Below are 25,936 nucleotides of genomic sequence, written 5' to 3'. Positions count from 1 at the left end.
TTCTTACTGGGAGTTGCACGTGTAGACCTATATAAAAACAGCTCTGAATTATACTGAATAAACAGCAGCCAGTCAGCACTTACTCCCTAATATCAGCAAATGATATGATGGTCATCTACCTAGTTGCACAAGCTAGAAATCACAACATGAACCTGTATTTCTCCTTTAACCCCAGTATCCCATCAGTTGTGAAATCCTGCTCATTTTACTTCTTCCTAAATATTTTGTGAATTGGCTTCTTTTAATTTGTTTATATTAAAAGCTGGTCTTCCCCAGAGTGTATCCTGCGATCAGTTGTAATTTTAAAAATCTCTGGACTGGACCACAGAACCAATATCAAGGGATTATCCTTGAGCTAACTGTTCTTTGTGTAGGCTGGCCCTGAACTTCAGGCCTGGGCCAAAGTGCTAACCAACTCAGTCCTAGCTCACTAACAAGACACGTCTTTGCTGCCCAAGAGAGCAAATTATAGGCAGAGATTCAGCTTCTCTGTTTCACCTGGGACACTTTTGGGGGGGATCAGGGTTTGTCTGATTCACATTTAAGTGTCCATGGTGTATATAATAACATAATGCAGTTTTCTGTAATAACAAAATCAAGTTTTCTATTACTGTGCCAATTTTGCCATTTCATAGGTATCTAGTTCAAGATTTTCAAATTTATTAGTATTACTGTGCCAATTTTGCCATTTCATAGGTATCTAGTTCAAGATTTTCAAATTTATTAGCATGTAATTGCTTTTAATATTGTTTTGCTCATAATATTTCTTAATCCGTTGTATTTATTTACCCTTTTTCACTGTCTTCTTTATTTCTATCTTTTATTCCCAGGCAGTTTTACCAGTTTGTCTCTTATTAAAAATCTTTTTTTTTTTAATGGGGCTGGCCCCGTGGCTTAGTGGTTAAGTGTGCGCGCTCTGCTGCTGGCGGCCCGGGTTCGGGTCCCGGGCGCGCACCGACGCACCGCTTCTCTGGCTATGCTGAGGCCGCGTCCCACATACGGCAACTAGAAGGATGTGCAACTATGACATACGACTCTCTACTGGGGCTTTGGGGGAAAAAATAAATAAGTAAAAATTAAAAAAAAAAAAAATCTTTTTCAAAAGAATTACTTTTTTTTTAATCATCTCTATTTTTCTGACCTTATCTTTTTTGTGCTTTTTTCTATTTAATAAATAGGTGTGCTTTATTGCTTTTTTCCCTTCATCTTGGTAAAATTGCTTAGGTTAGTTTGTTTTTAGTCTTGTTTTAATAAGGAAAGTGTTTGCAAAGCTTATTTTCCATTAAGTACTGCTCTATCTGTTATATTGTAAATATATAACCTTAGTATTTTTTACTTTTTGATTAATTCCCACTATGTAACCAGCCTCCAGTTACCACCTCCTCCCTTGCGTGGATTCCTTCCTCACCACACCAAGCTTGCAACACCTATGCAAGGCACCTTGCTACATGGAAGCCCTCAACCTGCTTGGCCTTGTCTCTCTGCCAGGATGCCCTCTTTATTCCACTCAGGCTCCCATACTCTGCATTGGGCTGCCTTCCCCATGGGATACTCACTCACGTTGCATAACAGGCTCTGACATCCTGCACTGGGCTGCTGGCATACAGACACACACATTTCTCTATCTCCTACTCTACATGGACACCCTTCGCATCCTATTGGGTCCTAGCACCCCGCTCTGGGCCTCTGCAACTCCCTCTCTGCTACCTATGCATCCTTACCTTGCTTGACCTCATGTAATGGCTTTGGACAGGATTTCTTCAGGAAGAGGAGGGAGAGTAGGAACTGCAAGTGAAAGTTGTTTTCTAATTTTAATACAGTGTGATCAGAGAACATAGAATGTTTTATGCTTTGGAACTAATTGAGATTTCTTCTAACTAGTATAACTTCTAACTTCTGACAGTTTTTCTAACTGTTCCATTTATGCTCTCAAGGACTATATATATACTCTGTGTGATTGTTGTGTATTTCAACTTATAAATTACATGAATCAAATCTTTTACCTAACTCTGTATATGTTTGTTCTATTAATACTCTTTTAAGTATTAGAAGTATATAAAAAGAGTAGAGAACACGTGAATAGTTTTTTACCCATCGTTCAATTTAAGAAATAATGCATTACAGATACAGTTGAAGTCCCCTGAGACCTCTTTTTGATTCCTTTGCCTTCATTTCCCCATAGAGGTATTTACTATCCTGAATTTGGTATTTGTTATTCCCATGAACTTAAAGCAGTAGAGCAAGGCTGCCAATTGATTATATGAGAAATATCCTCCAAACTAGAATTTACTAGCATAGAGTAGAATTGCCCACAGATGTAAGCATTCTCTTATATCAGAAAACTTTCTAGCCCCTGGAAGAATGTTGGGAATTTGCCAAAGAAATATTTGTGTTATCTGTTACTGCATATCTTAAGTCAGCATAAGAGCTTAAGTCTCTTAATTGATAGATTTCTAAAAATATGTAAATACGTAAAGAATGCTATGACAGATGTTTTGTTTTTAAGGGATCTAGCTGTGGTTAATATTAAATAATTAGGTAGTTGATGACTGGTAATAAACCAGAAAGTTATATGGCTCTTTGACTGCTTATGGCAAGCTATTCCATGTATGAGAGAAAATCTAAATCTAACACTCATTAATTTGCATTTCTGAATTACCTTTGATAGCTAATTGGAGAAATGGTTAAATAAAAAAGCAAATTCTCTTGGGGCTGGCCCCGTGGCCTAGTGGTTAAGTTCAGCGCGCTCTGCTTTGGTGGCCCAGGTTCAGTTCCCTGGGCACTGACCTACACCACTCAGCGGCAGCCATCCTGTGGCGGCGACCCACATATGAAGTAGAGGAAGACTGGCACAGATGTTAGCTCAGGGCGAATCTTCCTCAGGAACAAAAAGAGAAAAAGAAAACTCTCTATTCAGGTGACTTTTCTAAAATCCTTTAAAAAAACCCTTAAAAGAATTATAGCCAGTTATGTTGCTATAGATGGTGACACATGAAATTAATGTCTAAATTGGTCTTAAGAGTTTTGACTTCTTAGGACCTTTATTTGATTGATCATTTGACTGTGTCTCATTTTAGCAATTATATATAATAATGATTTGCCTCTTGTGATACTATGTGTTATTTTGGTTTTTTATTTATAGTGATTCCTGTGGCCTTTTAAATGGTTGAATAATGATGGAAATGGATTCAAAATAATACGTGACTTCTCTACTGAAGCAGTAGAAGATTCTTCATATCACCTTCCAGTGGCTCAATTCAGTCTTCAGGAACAGGCAGAATAAGTGAAATACAGAAAACTAGGAGAGGAAAACCTCACTTTGGAACTTTCTCTTTGACTACCCCTTAGCCCCTGTCTTTCTACTTGTTTTAATTTTGCTCTGAATTTATAAATAGTGAAGACCAAAGAAATAGAAGATACATTTGGGAGCTTTATACCAAGAAATTTGCCTTGAAAGCTGCTATTCTTTGGAGGGAAAAGTATATCAAGTTTCTGTCTGATTTTTTTTTTCTAGCAAGATTTCTTATGTCCTTAGATTTTGAAGGATAAGAAAAATATAAATACATATCTGCACACACTTTTTAGCAGCTGCATAAGAATAATGAGATTTGTAAATTAAAGGATTTGTCCTGGGTGTTTTACCACTGGAGTTGACTGCTCAGAAGATCCTTTATAGCTCTTTAATGTTATATTTTGTATCTGTCACTTTGATGTCATTATTTGCCCACACATGAGTTCACGTGTCTTTCTAGCTGTGACCTTGTTATGAACAGTGTTTGCACTCATTGTGCAAATGTCCATGTATTATCTATTTAAGCAGCATCATAGTGCCATCACTCAAGGAAGTTGAATGAGGTGAACATAGACATAGCTCTTTCCCCTTCCCCCCATTTTTTAAATGTAACAAATACTTTTTATGTTCCCCTTCCCCCTTCCCCTTTCCCCTTCCCCCTTTTGGAAACGTGTCAGGAACTAGATAGTTTAAGATGAGCAATTAAGGGGACTGAGAGAGCGGTCCACACAGAGCCTGGCTTCTTTGTGCTTCATCACAACGTGTGCTGCTGGCCAGCCTAATTAAGCACCCTTTTAACAAGAGAACCTCGTGGGAAATCCAGCTGGCCGACTCAACGAGTTCAAGAAACAGGACCACAGAGGTTGCACTCTGGGGTAAATATGCTTCTATGTCTAACTTTGGAAGAAGGCTGTGTACGTATATATCATGGAAAATATCTACTGCTTTCTGATGTATTTAATTTTGAAGAATATCAGTGGAGTGGTTTGGAGACAACAGTAGATCTCTCAGGAAAAATGATGCTAGTTGATGTTTGAGGAAATTAATGTGAACTAAATAGAAAAACTCTTGAGAGGTTGTATCATCCTTCTCTAGGAATATCTTTTGTATTGCTTTTGCCAGAAGTTACTTGAGTACTTGAAGCAGATTAGTCTCTCTTCATAAGTATCTGTAACTTTAAGTAGATGTTCATTCTTAAGGTTCTGATATAATTCAAGAATTCATTAGCTTCTTTCATATAACCTTCCAGAACTATGTCACATTTTTCTGTTTATGTGTTTTTCATAGTCATATTCACAGACTGTTGTTTTTGTTTAGAACTTCTCTGAGGAATAGAGCCTGATAAGTAATCTAGAGAGGCTCAGAGGGCAAGTTTTTTTGTAAAGAGCGTATCTTAAAGTAATCACAGACGTGTTTACACATTGGTATCAGGTTCTTGTAAGCATAAGTGATTTGAGTTTTCTCGTTTTCAGATCCTGGCCATGAGGTTGGATGCCTCACCTTGCTGAAAAGAGACACTGGACCTAAATGGCGCAGCATGACTTTGTTCCTGCTTGGCTAAATTTCTCAACACCACAGTCAGCTAAGGTACTGTCCTCTATTCCTGTAGTAATAATCCAAATACCAGTTCTTTTCATTCCCAACTGGTCTATGGCCTCTGTTTTACATTCGAGGTGTGCTTTGTATATTCAACCTTGCCTGAGGATTTCAAATATGTTTTCATAGACATTACCTTTATTTTAATAGGATATACATTTTTAGGCATCTAAGTCAGTGTGTGCCCTATTACTGCCAGGTGTCCCATTTTTTTCCTTACCCATGCTAAGCTTTCTCATTACGTGGCACACTTAAGACTTCCTGTATTAGCTGCTGCACACTTTGGAACTAAAACATACTTGCTAAACCTGTGCTTGAGGACAGAGGGGCAGGCGTAAAAGGGAATTGGTTTTTGGGGACATGGACCTTTGGAATGTATGTGCATTTGTCAATAGTAGTAGATGAGGAGGAAGGAAAAGGTGAGACAGTGATTGATTGACTACTACGTGGATCTCAGATTAAATCCTAGAAATTTAAATTCTTAAATTGCTATTTTAGAGGCAATAATCTATTGAATGATTTCAGGGGAAAATGTGTGTTGTGTTAGGGATAAAGACAGATGGAGCGTCTACTTCATGTAGAGTAAAGTAGCCCTAGTCACAGTACACAGAACAGCCTAAATTATTGATGAAGGAAACCTTTGGGAAACTAGTCAACTTTGCCAACTATTAGAGGAGGGCCAAAGCTGATAGGTAGTTTCAAAAAGAAATAGCCTACCTTCCCTGTTTTTGAATGTGAATTTGGGGGAAGATGGTCCTCATCTATCTGTACCTATAAGCTTTTGTTCTAAGCTTCATTTTGAACTGCCCTTTTGAAATTCCCAAAATCTCATAATTTATATAATCTGACCCAAGGCTTGGGGGTGGTGGGCTTGAAGGATTAGATATGAGATCCAGGAAAACATTTAAAAATATGCTCATGTTATATCTGCAAAGAATCATTGATTTAGCACAATGAACTAAGTTAAAAAAAATAGGAAATATGCTTTCAATATTTCCAATAAAACTGTAGTAAGCAAAGTTGTGTAGTATTGGCGTAAGGATAGACATCTAAAGCAATGGAATATAATAGAGAATTCAAAAATAGTTCTGTACGTAAAATCAGTTGATTTTGACTAAAGTGCCAAGGTAATTCAATGCAGAAGTGATAGTCTTTTTAATAAGTAGTTCTAGAACTGGATATCTATGTTGGGGGAAGGGAAAGAACCTCAACCTTTACTTCATATCATACATAAAAATTAACCCAAAGTGGATCATAACCTAAATTAAAGAGCTAAAAACCATAAAACTTGTAGAAGAAAGAATAGGAGAAAATCTTTGTAACCCACTAGAATGGCTAAAATAAAAACGACTGACAATACCAAGAGTTGGTGAAGATATTAATAATAAGAAAATAGGGGCCGGCCCCATGGCTTAGCAGTTAAGTGCGTGTGCTCCGCTGTTGGCCGCCCGGGTTCGCATCCCGGGCGCACACCGACGCACCGCTTCTCCGGCCATGCCGAGGCCGCGTCCCACATACAGCAACTAGAAGGATGTGCAGCTATGACATACAACTGTCTACTGGGGCTTTGGGGGAAAAATAAATAAATAAATAAAATTAAAAAAAAAAAAAAGAAAATAGATGTAAAGATGTCTGTGCCCCAACCTATAGTTTTGGTATAAGCTCTTGTCAAACATACTCGTACTTTTCATGGCTTTTTAGACGTTGGCCTCTGTCATTTGAGACTAAAGAATGTTGTAGAGGGACCAGCCCGGTGGCGCAAGCGGTTAAGTGCGCGCACTCTGCTGCAGTGGCCCGGGGTTCCCAGGTTCGGATCCCGGGCACGCACCGATGCACTGCTTGCTAAGCCATGCTGTGGTGGTGTCCCATATAAAGTAGAGGAAGATGGGCACGGATGTTAGCTCAGGGCCAGTCTTCCTCAAGGGAAAAAAAAGGTGGGGGAGGATTGGCATCAGATGTTAGCTCAGGGCTAGTGCTCCTCACGAAAAAAATAAATAAATAAAAAAGAATGGTGTAGAATAAAATTGATTTGGAATAGGAAGGGACATTAGAGTTCATCTATAATAGTGTTTCTCAAACTGCTTCCTTTTAGTCGTTAACTTCAAGACTTATTCTCCCTGACCTCTTTCCTTGTGTGTTAATGAGTAAAATGGGCATGATACCAAATTATAGTATTGTTATGAGTATTAAGTAATGTTTGGAAATAAGTGTTTTACAAAACTATAAAAACTCTCTATAGTTTCCCTGTGGCTTAGCGGTTAACCCTGTGGCTTAGCGGTTAAGCGCGTGTGCTCCGCTACTGGCCACCCAGGTTCGGATCCCGGGTGCGCACTGACGCACTGCTTCTCCGGCCATGCAGAGGCCGCGTCCCACATACAGCAACTGGAAGGATGTGCAGCTATGACATACAACTATCTACTGGGGCTTTGGGGGAAAAATAAAATAAACAAACAAAAAAAAACTCTGTAGTTGTTAATGGCCTACCAAGGTGGTATTTAAACCATTCCTTTCTCTCCAATTCTAGAATAATTTACAGAAATAATAAAGCTGTTTAGGGCCGGCCCCGTGGCTTAGCGGTTAAGTGCGCGCGCTCTGCTGCTGGTGGCCCGGGTTCGGATCCCGGGCACGCACTGACGCACCGCTTCTCCGGTCATGCTGAGGCCGTGTCCCACATGCAGCAACTGGAAGGATGTGCAGCTGTGACATACAACTATCTACTGGGGCTTTGGGGGAAAATAAATAAATAAATAAAATCTTTAAAAAAAAAAAAAGCTGTTTAGAATTTTTTTAAGCAAGCATCTTGTATTTCCTTTTCTATTGCAAGATTAGCTTAGTATTTTTTTTATGAATTCTAATTTTATTTATTTATTTATTTTCCCCCCAAAGCCCCAGTAGATAGTTGTATGTCATAGCTGTACATCCTTCTAGTTGCTGTATGTGTGACGCGGCCTCCGCATGGCCGGAGAAGCGGTGCGTCGGTGCGCGCCCGGGATCCGAACCTGGGCCGCCAGCAGCGGAGCACCCGCACTTAACCGCTAAGCCACGGGGCCGGTCCTAACTTAGTATTTTTAAGTGTAAAGTTTTGGGCCTTATTCTTTATGGATATTGACAGGATTTTTTCCCTTCTCTCATGCAAACAATTGAAGCAGCTGCCTTTTCTCTCCTTCTGAGATAAAGGAAATGAATTAATGATTGAATATGTAACCTAGGACTTATGCAACTGGGAGGCTTGTGGTACCCTTATGACCCATATGCTTATAATAGGGGTTTCTGCCACCATTATTACTTGTTTTCTAAAAGCCTGATGCAAAACCTAAGATACTGAAAGAGACTGATAGCTACTTATCTGTTTGCCTCTCTCTACTTTATCATCTTAGTCACCTACAGCCACCTTTGAAAAACACGGAGAGCACCTACCCCGAGGAGATGGTAGATTTGGAGTAAGCCGTCGTCGTCATAATTCCTCTGATGGCTTTTTCAACAATGGACCTCTACGAACTACAGGAGGTGAGCCATGCCCAACTTCCGTGACTCTATATAAGCTACTCAGGGCAAGCCCAGGCTGGGGTTGCATGTCTATAATCTCGAAATAACGATCCTTTGTAAAAATAGTTCTTAGTTAGGTCCTCCAGTAGTCATTACTCAAATACATTGGCTTTCTAAACCTAACATTCCTATGTTCTCATCAGTCATTTATTCAGTTGAAGAACTCATATAGAAATTATCTAAAAGAAAAAGATGTATTTTGTGATTGTTTTTTGTGGACTTAATCTTTTATTATAAAGGTCCCCTGAAGGGCTTTTGGCAGTACCATAAACCAGATCAGGGTGCATCTGGCTCAATTGTTTCTGAGTTTCCAGGGAGCAAACAATCTAATGTGCTACTTTTCTTTACTATTCTAGATTCCTGGCATCAGCCCTCCCTGTTCCGCCATGATTCTGTGGACTCGGGTGTCTCTAAGGGAGCATGTGCTGGAATTACAGGGAACCTGTCTGGTTGGCATGGCTCTTCCCGAGGTCATGATGGCATGAGCCAGCGTAGTGGCAGTGGCACAGGGAACCATCGTCACTGGAATGGCAGCTTCCACTCCCGGAAAGGCTGTGCCTTTCAGGAAAAGCCACCTACAGAGATTAGGGAAGAAAAGAAGGAAGACAAGGTGGAAAAGTTGCAGTTTGAAGAGGAAGACTTCGTAAGTATGAAGGTTTAGATGTGTAGTTAAAACTTAACAAATAATATCTTAAATATAAGACCCTGTTAGCAATGAGAACATTTCGGAAATTACTAAAAAGGGAGTCTCTAAGTTTAGATTTTTATTGTTTTTAGATGGCAGGAGTTGATTAGTATGAAGATGATGACCAAAATTCCCGTGTAACTTTTAGCAAATTTTCATGTTTTTCATCTTTATGCTTTTGGAACTTAAAAAAATCCTTAATTTCCCTTAAGTTTTATAAGGTTCAGTATTCAAATATAATTATGTAAAAATGTAGTCTTGCATGTTAAATGTCTTTCCCCAACTATCATAAGAGGTTTTTTCTCTTGCTTTTGCTCACTTATATAAAACAGTTGTCATAAGTTATAAACATGCAATTAGAAGTCTTTTAGCTGTTGTCTGTATATTCAGTAGCCAGGCCTGGTGGTGTAGTGGTTAAGATTCAGTGCTATTATTGCTGTGGCCTGGGTTCATTTCCCGGTCAGGGAACCACATCACCTGCCTGTCGGTTGTCATACTGTGGCAGCTGCGTGTTGCTGTGGTGCTGGAAGTTATGCCACTGATACTTCACATACCAGCAGGGTCATGTGGTGGACAGGTGACAGTGGAACTTGCAGGCTGGAACAGACTAGGAAGAAGGCCTGGCCACCCACTTCCAAAAAAACTGGCCATGAAAACCCTATGAATAGCAGCAGAGCATTGTCTGATATAGCAGCAGAAGATGAGAGGATGGGGCAAAAAGACCAGGCAGGGTTCCACTCTGCTGTACACAGGGTCACTAGGAGTCGGAATCGACTTAATGGCATTAATAACAAAAATATATTCAGTAAAACTTGATGCTGTTGTGTGTTGAATTACGTGCCTTTTGGCCTCTAAACCAAAAGTAGAATTTTTAGTGCAACTTTAAAAAAAAACCTGTTTAATAATATATTTTATTTTGCCAAATATATCCAAATTCTTGTAATTCTAACATGTAATTGGTATCTTAAATTATTGAGATAATTTGCATTATTTTTTGTCCTAGGTCTTCAAAATCCTTTGTGTTCTATATTTGTAGCACATCTCAGTACAGACTAGACACATTCTGAGTGCTCAACAACCACATGTGGCTAGTGGCTACCATGTTGGGTAGTACAGCTCTAGTTATTTTTAAGTAGCACATTAGATCAGCAATCACTTCTCTGATAGCCATTTAATATGTTAATAAAGCCAACTAAAGAAGTGTTAAATATGGGCATCAGCCCCCTTTCTCCTAAGTCTAGCAAATGTCCTGGGGGTCCTTGATTTAAATGTTATTTATTAATGTGGATTCTTACCCCCCAGGCACCTATCCTTCAAAACTTGAGTCTTGGGAAGCTCTCTACTGCCCTGACATATTGAATATTTGTCCGGAACATTCTAGATATCCAATAGTCCAGAAATTACTGTGACACTAAATTATAACTTTATTCAGTAAACTTATACGCACATTGAAGAAAGACCAGCGGGAGTGATTAAGAAACAAAATCTCTGTTGCTTATCACACTTTGGGAACTCGGTGAAATCCTCATTAAACCAGCAATTAAAAAAAAGTTTAATTGTATTCCTATTATAAAATTAGTTTCTTTTTGTACTTTTATTCCACATAATTAATTAAATAAACTCACTGTAATTGCAATTTATATCTGACATGAATATTGATCTAAAATACATCTTATATTTTGACCACAGCCAATGGACACATAGAAAACAAGTTTGAGTCTCTCTAATAGTTTTTGTTTCTTATGTGCTTTGGTAAAAAAGAGATTGTAACAAACAATAAGTAGTGTGGGATAAAGTGGAAGTTATTTAGAGTGCCTTTTAAACTAGGTACTACTCCATTATCAGTTCTGTGGCATTCCCAGTGGGCAATGAATTGACAGCAGAAAGATAAATATTAAGGTAGTGTTATTTTCGCCTAAGTGATTTACAAGGAAGTGTGCTATCAAATCAAACCTAAACAAGGTCAGTAAGGGCAAATTTATTTTGCATTTATGTTTTTATGAAATATTCTAAGTATATGTAAAAGTATGGAGAAAAATGGTCAAGTATGCACACCACCTAGCTTTTTAAGTATTGACATTTTGCCAAATATGCCCTAGACCATTCTCTTAGAGAAGAGGGAAGATATTACAGATGTAGTTAAAGCTTCCCTAATCCTATTCTCCTCACTTTCCCCTAGAGGTAATCACCATCTTGATTTCAGTGTTTTTTAATCATCCTCATGCGTGTTTTTGAGAAACTTTTACTATATGTATGTATCCGTAAATAATCTGTATTATCAGTTTGCCTGATTTTGGTGTTTATGTGAATAGGATCATATTGTAATTTTTTTTATTTACTTAAAATTGTTTGAGATTTATCTGTATTGATACATATGGCTCTAGATCAGTGGTTCTCAACCAGAAAGAAGTTTTCCCCCAGGGCACATTTGCCAATCTCTAGAGAAATTTGAGTTGTCATAACTGGGAATGGTACTATTGGCATCTAGTATGTAGAGATCAGGGATGTTGCTAAGCATCCTACAACGCACAGAACAGCCCCATAATGAAGAATTAACTAGCCCAAAATGTCAGTAGTACCATCGTTGAGCAACCCAGCTCTATATCTTTTTCACTGCTATATGGTAAATATACTAGATTTATTTATCCATTTTCTTATTGACAGACATTTAGTTTGGAAAAGGTCTTGTTTTGGACAGTAAATCTAAAGGATTGGAACTGAGGTATTGTAACTGGAGGAAGAAGAGTCAAAAGTAAGATTTCTGTCCAAGACGAGTTGATGAGTAATAATTAATTTGAAAAGGAAGCACAGGAGCAGAATTGTAGGGAGAAGATAACAAATTCTTAGTACCAAAGAGATGGGTGAGATCTAGAGATATGCACATGGAAGTAGAAATAATAGTTGAGGTTTGTGGATGGATAGAATGACCCAAGGAGAGTACTATATATAGAGAGGAGGCCTAGAGCAGAACTTGTGGAATAGCAGTAGGGGAGCCGAGAAGTAATTCGTTGAAGAAGAAAGGGGTATACCAAGAAAGAATAGTCAAAAATAAGAAATTAAAGGTATTTGGGGACCTAATTGTTTACAGTGGGTTTTCTATGTTTCTTATTTTTTTCTATATTGTACATTGTATAATTAGAAAGTTATTTTTTGTTTTAAAATAGTATTAGTTTAATGTAGTTAACAGCCCTATATTGTTTCCTTGGACAAGTTAAATAGCGCTGATTTTCCCAGATTTGTTAGGTAGATAGTAATGTGTACCTTGCAACGTTGCAGTAGGGAGCAAAGATCACATATGTTGAATGATGTATGTGAAACACAGACCTTCACACATAGGTTTTTATTTTTTATTTTTTTAATGAAATAGTTTATTTTTTATTTTATTTATTTATTTTTTTTGTGAGGAAGATCAGCCCTGAGCTAACATCTGATGCCAGTCCTCCTCTGTTTTGCTGAGGAAGAGTGGCCCTGGGCTAACATCCGTGCCCATCTTCCTCTATCTTATATGGGACGCCGCCACAGTGTGGCTTGACAAGCGGTGCATCAGTGCATGCCCAGGATCCTAACTGGTGAACCCTGGGCCACTGAAGCAGAGTGCGTGCACTTAACCGCTGCGCCACCACGCCGGCCCCACACACGTAGGTTTTTAAATGGTAACTGTTATTAAATGTGGGAGAGAGGTTTGGATTTGGCAGTTTGGGGTGACCTTTCAAATGTCACTTTCAAAAGTGATGAGCATGGTTGGAAGCATTAGAGAATGAGTCAGTGATGAATTGTGTACTATTCTTTGAAGAAAGAGAAGCCAGTTGTGAGTGTAGAGTTTTCTAAGATTGAGAGACTTGAATGTGTTGGAACCTGAGGAGTAAGAAATTTATACAGAGAAGGGATCCTGAGAGGATGGCAACAGTGTAGCGATAACTTTTGAATCTCCCCAAATTCTCCAGTAAAAGCAGGGCTCCCTTTAATATTAGGAACAATGTTAAGACATTTACTCTCACCACTTATATTTAGCATTGTACTGGAGGTCTTGCAAGTGCAGTAAGGCAAGAAAAAGAAATAAAATGCATACAAATTAAAAGGAAGAAATAAAACTACTCGCAGGTGATGTGATTGTTTACATGGAAAATCCTAAGGACTGTGTAAAGAATTAGAAGCTTTCAGGATATAAGGTCAATATAAAAAAATAAATCTTATTTTTGTATACCAGCAACAAGCAATTGGGAAATGAAGTTTCATAAAATGCCTTTTGTAAAGTCAAAAAAAAAACTGCTTAGGAATAAATTTAACAAAAGATGTGAAAGACATCTATACTGAACCTCAGAATATTGCCATGAGAGGGGCTGGCCTAGTGGCATAGCGGTTAAGTTTGCACGCGCCGCTTCAGTGGCCTGGGGTTCACAGGTTTGGATCCTGGGTGCGGACCAAGGCACCGCTTGTCAAGCCATGCTGTGGCGGCATTCCATATAAAGTAGAAGAAGATGGGTATGGATGTTAGCCCAGGGCCAGTCTTCCTCAGCAAAAAGAGGAGGATTGGTGTCAGATGTCAGCTCAGGGCTAATCTTCCTCTCACACACAAAAAAATATATATTGCCATGAGAAATTAAAGATCTAAAGAAAAGAAAAGAGACACCATTTTGCCTGGAAAGCTTTGAATTGAAAGACTCAACAGAGGACATCAATTCTGTAGGTTCGGCACAACCCCAACCAGTGTGCTTTCTTATAGAAATTGACGAAGTTATTCTAAAAATTTATATTGAAAGGCAAAAGACCTAGAATATCCAAAGCAATCTTGAAAAAGAACAACCTAACGTGAAGACTTAGTATAAAGCTACAGTAATCAAGATAATATCACATTATATATGTATATATCCTCTACCTCTACTTCGTAAGCATACAAAAAAATGAATTTGAGATGGATTATAGACCTAAATCCATCCTAGGCTCCTAAATAGACCTAGAAGCTTAAAACTGTAAAGCTTTTAGAAGAAATATCTTTCTGGCTTAGGAGATAGAAAAATATTTCTTTGGACATAAGAAGCAATAATGGTAAAGGAAAACATTGATAAATTGATTTCATCAAAATTTAAAGCTTCTACTTATCTCACAGACTCAGAGAAAATATTTTCAAAACATGTATCTGAAAAGGGACCTGTATCCATAATATGAATAACTCCTACAACTCAGTTTTTAAAAAAATCATGAATAAGACTTGAGTAGAAACTTCACAAAGGAAGATATATGAATGGCCAATAGGCATATGAAAAAAATGATCAGTGTCATTAGTCATAAAGGAAATGTGGAAATTCAAATTAAGACCACTTTGAGATACTGCTACATACCCACCAGAATGGCTAATATTTAAAAGTATGAAAACACTAAATTTGGGGACATTTTGGAGCATTTGGAACTCTCATATATTGTTAGTAGGAGTGTGAAGTAGTACAGCCATTTTGGGAAAAGGTCTAGCAGTTTCTTATAAAACTAACCTATGACCCAGCACTTCCACTTGTAGGTATTTACTGAAGAGAAATGACAGTTATATGTGTGTTTATTGTAATTTTATTCATAATAGCCCGAAACTGGAAGCAATTTAAATGGCTATCAGTACAAGAATAGAAAAGTTGTGGTGTAACCGTGTAATGGACTACTTATTCAGGAATAAAAAGGAATGACTAATACAACAACATGATGAATCTCAGTGAAGCCTTACACAAAAGGGTACATACTGTATAATTCCATTTATGTGACATTCTAGAACAGGCAAATAATCTAAGATGAGAAAGAAAATCAGAACAGTGGTTGCCTGTGGGAAGTGGGGATTGACTGGGAAAGGGCATGAGGGAACTTTCTGGTTGTAGGAAGTATTTTTTATCTTTATAAAAGTGGGGGAGGTGTTAGCATTTTTCAAAATTCATGGAATAGTATACTTAGTATTTGTGCATTTCATTTTATGTAAATTTTATTTTGTATAATAAAATTGTATTAACATCACCAGGCATGGGACAAATAGATATCATAAGCCTCCTGAGGTGATGCACGGAGGATGCAGTATATCACCTTTGTGAATTCCTTCCAGAAATGCATAGCCTGAATCTGACCGTGCAGAAGCATCACACAAACACATCGAGGTTTCCACAAAAGATTCTACAAAAGAACTAGTTTGTACTCTTTAAAAATGTTATGATCGTGAAAAAAAAAGTTCCAGATTAAAGAAAACTAAAGAGATAGGACAACTAGAGGCAACATATGAACCTAGATTGGATATTGGTTGAGGAAAAAACATTTTTTAAACTTGGTTTTGCTATAAAAGACATCAGTGTTGCAGTTTGAGTAAGGATTGTAAATTAGATAATAGTATATGTAATGTTAATTTCCTGATTTTTATAATTGTACTATGATTATGTAAGAATATTCTTTTAGGGAAATATATAATAAAGTATTTAAGGGTAAATGACATCAAGTCCTTCAACTTGCAGATGGTTCAGGAAAAAAAATGTATTTACAGAGAATGGTAGAGCAAATGTGGTAAAATGCTGACATGAGACTGTAGATGCAGGATGTACAGGAATTCTTTGTATTATTTTTGCAACTTTTTTGTAAATGAAATTATTTCAAAATAATAGATGAAGAAAGAACACAAAGCAAATGGGATTGAAGAACCAGAAAACCCATGAACATCATCTACAACAAAACAAAGTAAAGTGTCACAACATAGGGACAAACCACCAAAAGCTATAAGACCTGGGTAGTAGTAGCATTTGTGCAGGAGAAATTAAAGGAAGCAGTAGGGCATTTGACAGCCCCAAGATTCCCAAAAGAGCTAACATTTGTTCTAGAAAGCTTAGAGGGCACATTTCAGAGCAGCAACTAGAAATTAAGAGTGGCTTTCTATATTCAAAAAACTAGTAAATACAGAGGTTCTGGGATAAAATATGAAGGATCTGATTGGACCAGTCAGGAGAAAGAAACCACACAATAGTTTGACAAGGAAAGTTAATATAAAGAATTATTGACTATCGCAGGATTGGGGTAATGAGTGATTGGCTGGTAAGAAGTAAAAAGAACTCTAAAGGATATAGAAATAGCAGATAATAAGGAGCAGCCCCTAACCCTAGGGCTAATATAGAGTGCCCAAGGAAGAATCCCTCATCCCCCCGTCACCATCCCAGGACTGAGATCCAGACCTTTTTGGAAAGGGCTTAGCTGTGGCTCACTAAATGGCAGAGCAGTTGCTAAGGTGCTTCTCCCAGGAACAAGTTAGAAATCTCCCCTCTAGAGTACCTGGTAAAGCTGTTCATGGGAGATGTCACTCTGCTACAAAACTCCTCAAGTCAGAACTCATTTCCACTTTAGAACCTGCCTTAGCAGGACTTGGGTGCTACAGGTGACTGCTGAGTTAGCACACTTGAACAAGAAGGAGAATTCTCACCATTGCTCTCTACCGATAAGAGTTAATATGCCAGCTTACAAAGGAAAAATTTTTAACGTGCCCAGATATGTTTACACAGAGCAAGCAGAAGGGATGACTGGGAACTGAGGCAATAAATTGGTAACCAGCACAAGGTCTGTCATTGTTCATACTAGGGAGCCAGTATTCCCTTCCAGAACAAAAATCCCTCATTGAGGACAAAAGTATTGGAAATAGAATCCATATTGAGCTACAGAGGTGGAGACAATAGAGACAAAGGAAAGAGAAGGTTCACACGGGGCCGTGGGGTCAGCCAGGTCATCAAAGAAGGTAAGCCACCATATTTTTTAACAATGAAAACAGAAGAGAGAGCTCTGAAGCATGACGTTAGAAAAGCTTTCTTGACCCATGTTCACAAAAATTAATCACATGTAGGATCAAGAGAATAAGGGTCAGGATAGCATCCCTACAGGCAATGCAAAGCATACCTGTGAGACATGTCCACAAAACAGCTAAGAACCATAGCCTGCTATTTTAAAATTTAACTAAATGATACTAAGAAAATAGTATAAGTAACATAAACCAGAAAATGTCAAGGTGCTAGAACTCTGGAAAGAAGTAATAGAAGATTTCAGAAAAAGGAAGACTAAACAAGGAACACAAGAGAATAAATACTATTTTTTTTCAAGAATCAGAAGACGGGACTTTTTAAATAGATAAACAAAACAATTGAGAAAAAGTAATACAGAAGTTTGGCAAAAAAGATCCGATATATGTATAATGGGATTCCCCCTCCCCCCACACACATTAAAAAAACAAAGGAATAGCTTAAATGCTAAAAACTATAATTCAGGAATAATTTCCTGAAATACAATAGAATTTGAAGCTACAAATTGAAAGGACAGTCAAGAAGTCAGCACCTCCATAGTCTTATAAAATACTAGACTCAAGCAAAAAAGAAAAATATCCTTTAGGCATCCAGATGTAAAGACCAAGTGACTTATAAGAGAAGGAAAATCAGATAGACTTTGATATCAAAGCTTTATAACAGAAGTCAATGGAGTGACAGTACATGCTCAAGGAAAGAAAATGTGAGCCGAAGGTTTTTATACTCTGTCAAACTTATCTTCAGTTGTAAAGGTCACAGAGAAGTATCAATGTGTAAGAACTTGGAATATTGTTCCCAAGACTTTTTCTGAGGAAAGTACTACACAACAGGTTTTAGATAACCAAACTAACTAGAAAGATAACAAAAGGAATGGTGGTAAATATAATTGTAGAACTAAGAATAAATAAGAATTAAAAGAGAGTATAGCATGTAATAGCTGTGGGTTCTAACAGTCCAGATACAGCATAACTATTTTTTAATGGGGAGAGCATGTGCCAAGAAATTAACGTTGTATTAATCATATTGGTGGTGTAATATTGATATTGTTATTCTGAGACTGTTGTATGTAATATGGGATAAAGCAATTGAATATGATAACCTATACCTTGTGTCCTTGAAAATCAGAATTCTCAGCATAGAGGAAAGGAAATACAGATATGAGATGTTCAGTAAAAACCCAGATACTTAATTTGGATTAGAAATATCAATAAGAAGTCATGAGGTATTTTATCTTTGAAAATGTGTATATAGGGGCCAGCCCTGTGGCGTAGCAGTTTGCATGCTCCACTTCGGTGGCCTGAAGTTCACTGGTTTGGATCCTGGACGCGGACCTACTCACCACTCATCAAGCCATGCTGAGGTGGCATCCCATATAGAAGAACCAGAAGGACCTACAACTAGGAAATACAACTATGTACTGGGGCTGTGGGGAGAAAAAAAAAAAAAAAAGAGGAAGATTGGCAACAGATATTAGCTCAGGGCCAATCTTCCTCAAAAAAAAAAAAAGAAAAGAAAAAATGTGTATATATATTCAAGCTCTGTCTACTGAAAAGACCTGAAAACAGTAACCAACCCCATAGCACTGAGCATCCCTAGTGCCCAGATTGTGGTCTTGAAATACCATTTCTGGACAGGATATTTACAAGATAAGTTTGGAATATTTTATCATACTACATAGCAAAGAAGTGATTAAAGACTACTAGGGTTGTATCAAGAGGATTCAGAAGCCTAATTGAAGAGGTTCCCACTGGCCAAACGTGGGATATTTCATGCAGTTAAGGATAACTACAAGAGTTTGAATCACATCAAATATGATTAAATCTGTGAGTTCACAATGATACCTCACTTTAGAAACAAGCATGTATTCTGTCTTTTCCATATGACTCGTACCACACTGTCACCAAATAGATGAAAGGAAGTTCCTTTTTACGGAAATATACTAGCTAATAAAGAAGGAATAATAAAATTAGATCATTGTTTTGCAACATGTAGTGAGTTCATAGTTTTAGGCTGTGAGCATCAGTGTCTACCAACATCACAAAAAGAAGCACAACCAGACATTATATGTCTCCTAATGGAAGAAGACGAAACCAGCAAGAAGTTGCCTTGCCAAAATAAGGAGGTATTCTGTAGCCTCTAGAACCAACTACCAATTTATAGAAAATATAGAGGTATAAGATTTTTTTTAAAGTAACCTATAGATTAAGAGAGTTAAGAGATGTTTTTGGAGACAAAACTATTGTTTTGAGGGATACACACTTGGGTGGTAAAAAGAAAAGCAAAGAGGTGATCACCATAAGTCAGGATTATTTTTAAAGGGGAGGGAGGGATTATTTTTTATTTTTGGAATAAGGCTTATAAAATGTTTCTGGTTTGGCCAGTAATGTTCTATTGCTTAAACTGAGTGGTGATTACAAGAACTTTTGCCCATTTGTTTTCTGTGTGTGTTATATTTTACTATTTTTAAAAATCAGTGGAAAGAGATCGATATCACATAAATAGGATCAGTATCTCTGAATACCCTAGATAGAATGTGACTAAGAACACGGGCCTACTACAACAAAACAAGAAAGCATAGCTTTTATTCGTGGGGACTCCTACCTATATTGTTCCATCCAGAGGAGGGTGTTTATCTGTCCTTCCTACTCTGTCACTGATTTGTCCATTTATATAGTGAATTGGTAGTTCAGTTTGTATCTGCTTGTGCTATGCTAGTGGTTCTCATTTTGACAGGTTGAAAATAGATACCTGCTGGGGCCCCACCCCTGGAGATTTTGATTCGGAAGCTCTGTAGTGGAGTTTGGGCATCTTTCTGTTGTTTGTTTAATGTTCCATGGGCACTTGTGCTGAAAAGCCATTTTCCTGCTCTTTTACCAGATTGTAAAGTTTGGGCTTGGACACCAATGTCATCCTTATACCTCCTAAGCAATTAGTGTTAAGTCCAGTCTACCTTAATACTTCTCCATCCTTCCCCTCATCTCTTCCTCTATTCTTGTTGCCTTCATTACTCTCCTGGACTATGGAATTGGTCTCCTAGTTGATGTTTCAACTCCTCAAATACATCTTCAAGCTACTACCAGACTGTGGTAAACTAATGATTGGATCATGTTAACTCTGAGCGTGCGAGATGGATCCCCATTACCTACAGGATAAAATTCAGTCTCTCTAAGAAATACGTTACAATCTGGCTCTTGCCTACTTTGCCAGACATCTATTTCCCCACAGAAGGGTCCCCTCCTTCCCTAGCACTAATGCTGAACTGTCTGCAGATCTCTGAATGTTCTTTTCCATGCTTTCCTGTCTTGATGTTTATTGAGCATTCTGTTGCTGGAAGCAACCATTTGCCAGCTTTAGAATTCATCTTTAAGGACTCTTGTTAGTCATCACCTCTCGTGAAACCTTTTCTGATAGCACTACTCTTTCGAGTGTAATTGACTATTCCTTCTTTGGTACCCCTCTTTCCTAATGTGAATTTTTATCATAGTCGCTGTAACCTTTTATTGTACTTATTTGTCATAAGGTTATCTTTGTAGTGAGACTCTTACCCTTGTAGGGACACTCTTCTTAATTGTCTTCATTTCCTTTGTATTCCTAGCTTAGTCTCTGGCACATGGTCTGCCTCTGCCCTAAAGCAGTCTTAGAAATGCTGTGAATATGACAGGTTTCGCTGACCAGATTGTCCTTAAATGTGAGAAAAGTGATCCACATTCTTGTTCATTCAGCTTTCTGTGCCTCCTTATTTGGCATACATATCCTATAGGAAGGTGAGAACTTGCACATTTAGTCTGTTTATTAAAAAAGAAAAAAATTAAAATCCTCTTATATTAAGGGAAATGAAACCCAAGAGAACCTATGATTGATATAAGACCTATTGATTTTGTATTTCAACATCTGTTTGTTAATTGTGAGTACAGCGTTAAATAAGTGCTGCTGATACATAATTATTTGATAGGTGCCATGATAATGGCTACTTTACCAAAAGTGCCAAAATGGTTAGCTTTCTGTATGAACCATTAATATCCCTTTTTTCCTAGCCTTCTTTGAATCCAGAAGCTGGCAAACAGAATCAGCCATGCAGACCTATTGGGACCCCTTCTGGAGTGTGGGGTAGGTAGATTTTGCCATTTTAAAGGCACAATTTTAAATTTTTCTTAGCAGGGAGAGAAGCAAAAATTCTTTATCTCTTTGTTTCTTTATCTCTTGTTTCTCAATTCATCCATTTGCACATGGTAACTAACACCTGTTAGCTCTTACTCTCCACCCCAAAATACCATCGAAATGTACAGTCATGCACTGCATGATGACATTTTGGTCAATGACGGACCTCATATACGACAGTGGTCCCATAAGATAAGTTCCATATAGCCTAGGTGTGTGGTAGGTTATACCATCTAGGTTGTTGTAAATACACTCAATGATGTTTGCACAACAACGAAATTGCCTAACAATGAATTTCTCAGAATATGTCCCTGTTGTTAGGTGATGCATGACTAATGGTAGTGGAGTCAGAATAAAGACAATTGACAGCTTGTAGAGCCTTGAATTTGGAAGCAGATTTTAAGCAAAGGGAGAATAATATAAAGCTCATAAGAAGTAATTTTTAATTAACATTACTAATTCGCTTGTAACAAATGGAGTTTTATGCATTATAGTTGTCTCCTAAATTTTGGTGGGCATACATAACAATATATTCTAAACATTGTTCCATGTTACTAAATAATCTTCTCAAGTGTTCTTTGAAAGGCCATATATTACCACATCCTATAGACCATTTTGTTCTACCAAGTTCCAATTGTTGAGTTTTTTTGTTTTGGGGGAGTTTTTTGGCATAATTATGATTGATGCTTGTTGTATAGGGCAAGGGGAGAACATATAAATACACACATTTATATGTATATATTGGGAATAACTAGCCTTATAAAAAATTAGCAGACAAATCAGTGTATTTCAAACCAAACCTGATCTGTGGCATTGAGATCTTTGGCATTTACAAATGCCCTAGGCCCTACATTAGACATATTCACTAGCCAGATGTCTTATTGGGAAGGCTTTAGCATATCCCAATATAGTTTAGATCTTGAGTTAATAGGATTATTGGTCATTGCTGTACTATTTCCCCTTGATTAATGGTATATAGCTTTGCTCTAGTTTGCCTTATCAGAAGGTTTCATGGCAGACTCCTTGCTCCAATTTCCTCATCTCTCTCCATTCCCATGCTGACAAGAGCTGCCCACCCTTGGATATATTCTTCTTTGGTCTGTGCCTGAGTGATCACACCATGCACTAGGCGTATTATATCCCTGAAGGACTACTAACATCTTTGAGATTTCTGTTTGATTTATGAATTTAGAATCAAGTGCTTCACATGCTGCCTTTTTTCCTACAGTTCCTGAGTAGTGTCACATTTGAGAGTATCTGTTAAGTACACCCCAGGAAATGTTTGTCCCTCAAACTCAACTGTTAGCTCTTTGTTGAAAGTGAAGCCTTTCTATAAACTATGCTTCATGTTAACCAATAGGTTTGACATTCTTTTGTCTCTCCACTATTGTATTTCACAGAAAACCCACCTAGTGCCAAGCAACCCTCCAAAATGCTAGTCATCAAAAAAGTTTCCAAAGAAGATCCTGCTGCTGCCTTCTCTGCTGCATTCACCTCACCAGGATCTCACCATGCAAATGGGAACAAATCGTCAACCATGGTTCCAAGTGTCTATAAGAACCTGGTTCCTAAGCCTGCACCACCTCCTTCCAAGGTATGATTTGGAATCGGTGTAAGAACTTTGTATAGCATATGTTTGGGAATAAGTCATAGAAAAATTTTAGTAAATTTATTTTTTGTTGTTGAATCGTTCACCAGATACTCATTCAGTGCCTATTATGTGTATAGTATTATACTCTGTCTCCAAACTTCATACTGTTGCCAACTGGATTTTTAGTAGGCTTCTCACACTCATTAGCCTCATCTCATAAACCTGCTTCTGATTTGCTGTTTCCATTAATAGCATCAACATCCATCTGATCACTTAGTGAATATCTTGGCTACTGCATTCCTCCTCCTCATCATCCTTACTCATTCCCCTCTACCAAGCAGTTATAAAGTCTCTGTCAGTTATTCCCTCTATGATGTTCTTTTTTTTTTTTTTTTTGTGAGGAAGATCAGCCCTGAGCTAACATCATGCTAATCCTCCTCTTTTTGCTGAGGAAGACCGCCTCTGAGCTAACATCTATTTCCAATCCTCCTCTTTTTTTTCCCCCCCAAAAGCCCCAGTAGATAGTTGTATGTCATATTGCACATCCTTGTAGTTGCCATATGTGGGACGCGGCCTCAGTGTGGCCGGAGAAGCCGTGCGTCGGTGCGCGCCCGGGATCCGAACCTGGGCCGCCAGTAGCGGAGAGCGCGCACTTAACCACTAAGCCACGGGGCCGGATCCCCCCCTGTGATGTTCTATGCCCTTGATTTAGTGTAATGTAGCCTTCTCTTTCCTCATCTCTCTATACTCATTTTCCACAGAACAGCCAGAATGATTATCTTAAAACAATTTGCATATATCACGTCACTTCCTAAATCCCTTCCGTGGTTCCAAACCATCTGTAGCAGGGGATGGTAAACTTTCTGTAAAGGGCCAAATGATAAATATTTTAGGATTTGCTGGTCACATATGACCTATGGTCTTTGTTACGTGTTCTGTTCTGTTTTGTTTTTTTTTTTTTTAACCACCCTTTAAAAATGTAAAAAACTTTATTAGCTCATGGGCCATACAAAAATAGCCTCAGGCCAGATTTGGACCACGAGTTGTAGCTTGCTGATTTTATAATGCAATGTCCAAACTCCTTGGCAGTGTTATGTATAATTCTTTATAGCCTAAGCCCAATCCATCTTTTACATTTCACTGCCCTTTCTTTTTCTTACCTGGGAAATTATTCATCCTTCAAGTTCATGTCATTCTCTCTTTGAATCCTTTCCTATCACATACATCTAAAGATCTAATTAATTCTTATATCTCTATAATTGAAGAGCACTCTGTTTTATTGCAATATCTAAAGCACTTTATTACATCTATTTATTTTTTCACTTGGTTGTAATCTCCTTTTTTATTTTTTTATTTTTTATGAGGAAGATCAGCCCTGAGCTAACATCTAATGCCGATCCTCCTCTTTTTTGCTGAGGAAGATTGGCCCTGGGCTAACATCCGTGCCCATCTTCCTCCACTTTATATGGAACACTGCCACAGCATGTGTTGACAAAGCGGTGCCTTGGTGCACACCCAGGATCCGAACCAGCGAACCCTCGGGCCACCGAAGCAGAGTGTGCGCACTTAACTGCTGCGCCACCGGGCTGGCCCCAGTTGTAATCTCCTTAAGGGCAGGTTTCAGTTCCTTTTCATATTTGTGTTCCTGGAACCCTGACTAAAGCACATAATAATTGCTTGAATGAATTCCAGCCACTGTAAGGAAACAAAAATTTAGAATTTACTGTGTTATTGGGAGAAAAACCAGTGAGCATTAATTCACTTTCCTCTGTGTGCAAGCACTGTGTTTGGTGCTTATGAGCAATACGAAGAAGTACAACACCAGTCGCGCACCTCCATGAGCTTATAGTCTAATTGGGATGACGATATGACAATATAAAAGGTCCTATGATTGCGTATGAAATAAAATAATAACAAATCCTAAACAGATGTGAAACAGCTAAATTAATTAAACACAGTTCAGGGGAGCAAGATCAGCTCAGACTATGACCATCAAGGAAAATTTTGCTGAGAAACTGATTTGAACTCATCTTTGGAGGATGGTCCAGGTTTGAATAGGCAGAAGAGTCTGGAGAGTATTGCAAATGATGAAAGAAGAGATGGTTAAATAAGTTCTGAATCTAGAAAACACTAGGCATATTTGAGGGATAGTGAATGAACTATTTTAATTATTCCTGGTAGCACTGGAGAAATGTCAGGACTGAGGGTCATTATCCTAGTGATAATGAAGGTTTCAGGGTAGATTAGATCTCTGAGGAAAGAGGATAGAAGAAGAGTCAAGAGTGGGAAAATAAGACTTGGGGGAGGGGGCCGGCCCCATGGCGTAGCGGTTAACTGCGCACGCTCCACTGCTGGCGGCCCGGTTCGGCTCCCGGGCGCGCACCGACGCACCGCTTGTCAGGCCATGCTGTGGCAGCGTCCCATATAAAGTGGAGGAAGATCGGCATGGATGTTAGCTCAGGGCTGATATTCCTCTCTCACACACACACACACACACACACACAAAAGACTTGGGGGAGAGATATTTAATGTTTCATAAATATTAGGAAAATAACAACATACTCAATAGGACTGAAAAATTGTAATTCAGACATAGAAAAAATGGTATGCTATCACAGAAAGGATGAGGAAAATCTGTAGGAAGAAGCCCCGGGGGGCAACTTGAAATATAATTGAAAGAGGTCGTTAAAGGATCATAGCCCAAGAAGAAATGAATGGGAATAAAACTGATTGACAAGTGGAATTATCTTTGAAAAAGGCTTTTAGGATACTTTTTCCCCTGATGTAGAAGAGAAAGAAGGAATTGACGTCAAGAGAGCAACTACTAAAGGAACAGTGTAGCCTGGAAATTAACTGCAGGGCTTTGGAGTAGACAGATTCTACTTGGCACTTTCTTTGTGATATAACCTTGGGCAAGTTTCTTAAGTTCTAAGGGTCCATTTCATAGTTTATAAAATGGAGGTGTAATAGTACCTATCTCTTAAGGTTTTATGAGGAGTGAGAAAATTTTATGAAGTACTTAAAACTGGCATATAGTAAGTGCTGATAAATGGTAGCTATTAGAGTCAACATGCAAGCACACCTTATGTTTGTGGCATTCCTTAAGAGTTTATAAAGAGTTTTCATAAGTGTTACTTCATTGAATTGTCTGCAAGCATTCTGTTAGACTATAGAAAGTATAGAAATGAGTAAGATAATATCATGTTCTCAAGGATCTCCAGAATCTTTTGGGGGTGAAGAAGTGACAAGGATAAAAGTCGTGACACAGAGCT

General features: G+C 38.2%; 1 protein-coding gene across 4 annotated transcripts in view; it reads left to right on the top strand.

Moving 5' to 3' along the window:
- GPBP1L1 (GC-rich promoter binding protein 1 like 1) overlaps positions 1-25,936 on the top strand; it is a 67,450-nt gene that overhangs the window by 32,585 nt on the left and 8,929 nt on the right. For all 4 annotated transcript variants that reach the window (XM_058552273.1, XM_058552272.1, XM_058552274.1 and 1 more), the window contains 6 exons: positions 3,143-4,167; positions 4,765-4,879; positions 8,266-8,395; positions 8,791-9,077; positions 20,950-21,022; positions 22,474-22,667. In XM_058552273.1, the coding sequence (XP_058408256.1) occupies positions 4,820-4,879; positions 8,266-8,395; positions 8,791-9,077; positions 20,950-21,022; positions 22,474-22,667 (744 nt within the window). In that variant the 5' untranslated portion in view covers positions 3,143-4,167; positions 4,765-4,819. The remainder of the gene's footprint in view (positions 1-3,142; positions 4,168-4,764; positions 4,880-8,265; positions 8,396-8,790; positions 9,078-20,949; positions 21,023-22,473; positions 22,668-25,936) is intronic.

Source organism: Diceros bicornis, chromosome 13 (assembly GCF_020826845.1).
Source record: "Diceros bicornis minor isolate mBicDic1 chromosome 13, mDicBic1.mat.cur, whole genome shotgun sequence".
Classification (NCBI taxonomy): domain Eukaryota; kingdom Metazoa; phylum Chordata; class Mammalia; order Perissodactyla; family Rhinocerotidae; genus Diceros; species Diceros bicornis.
The sequence above is the reverse complement of the archived record's forward strand: the minus strand, read 5'-3'. Positions and strand labels throughout refer to the sequence as shown.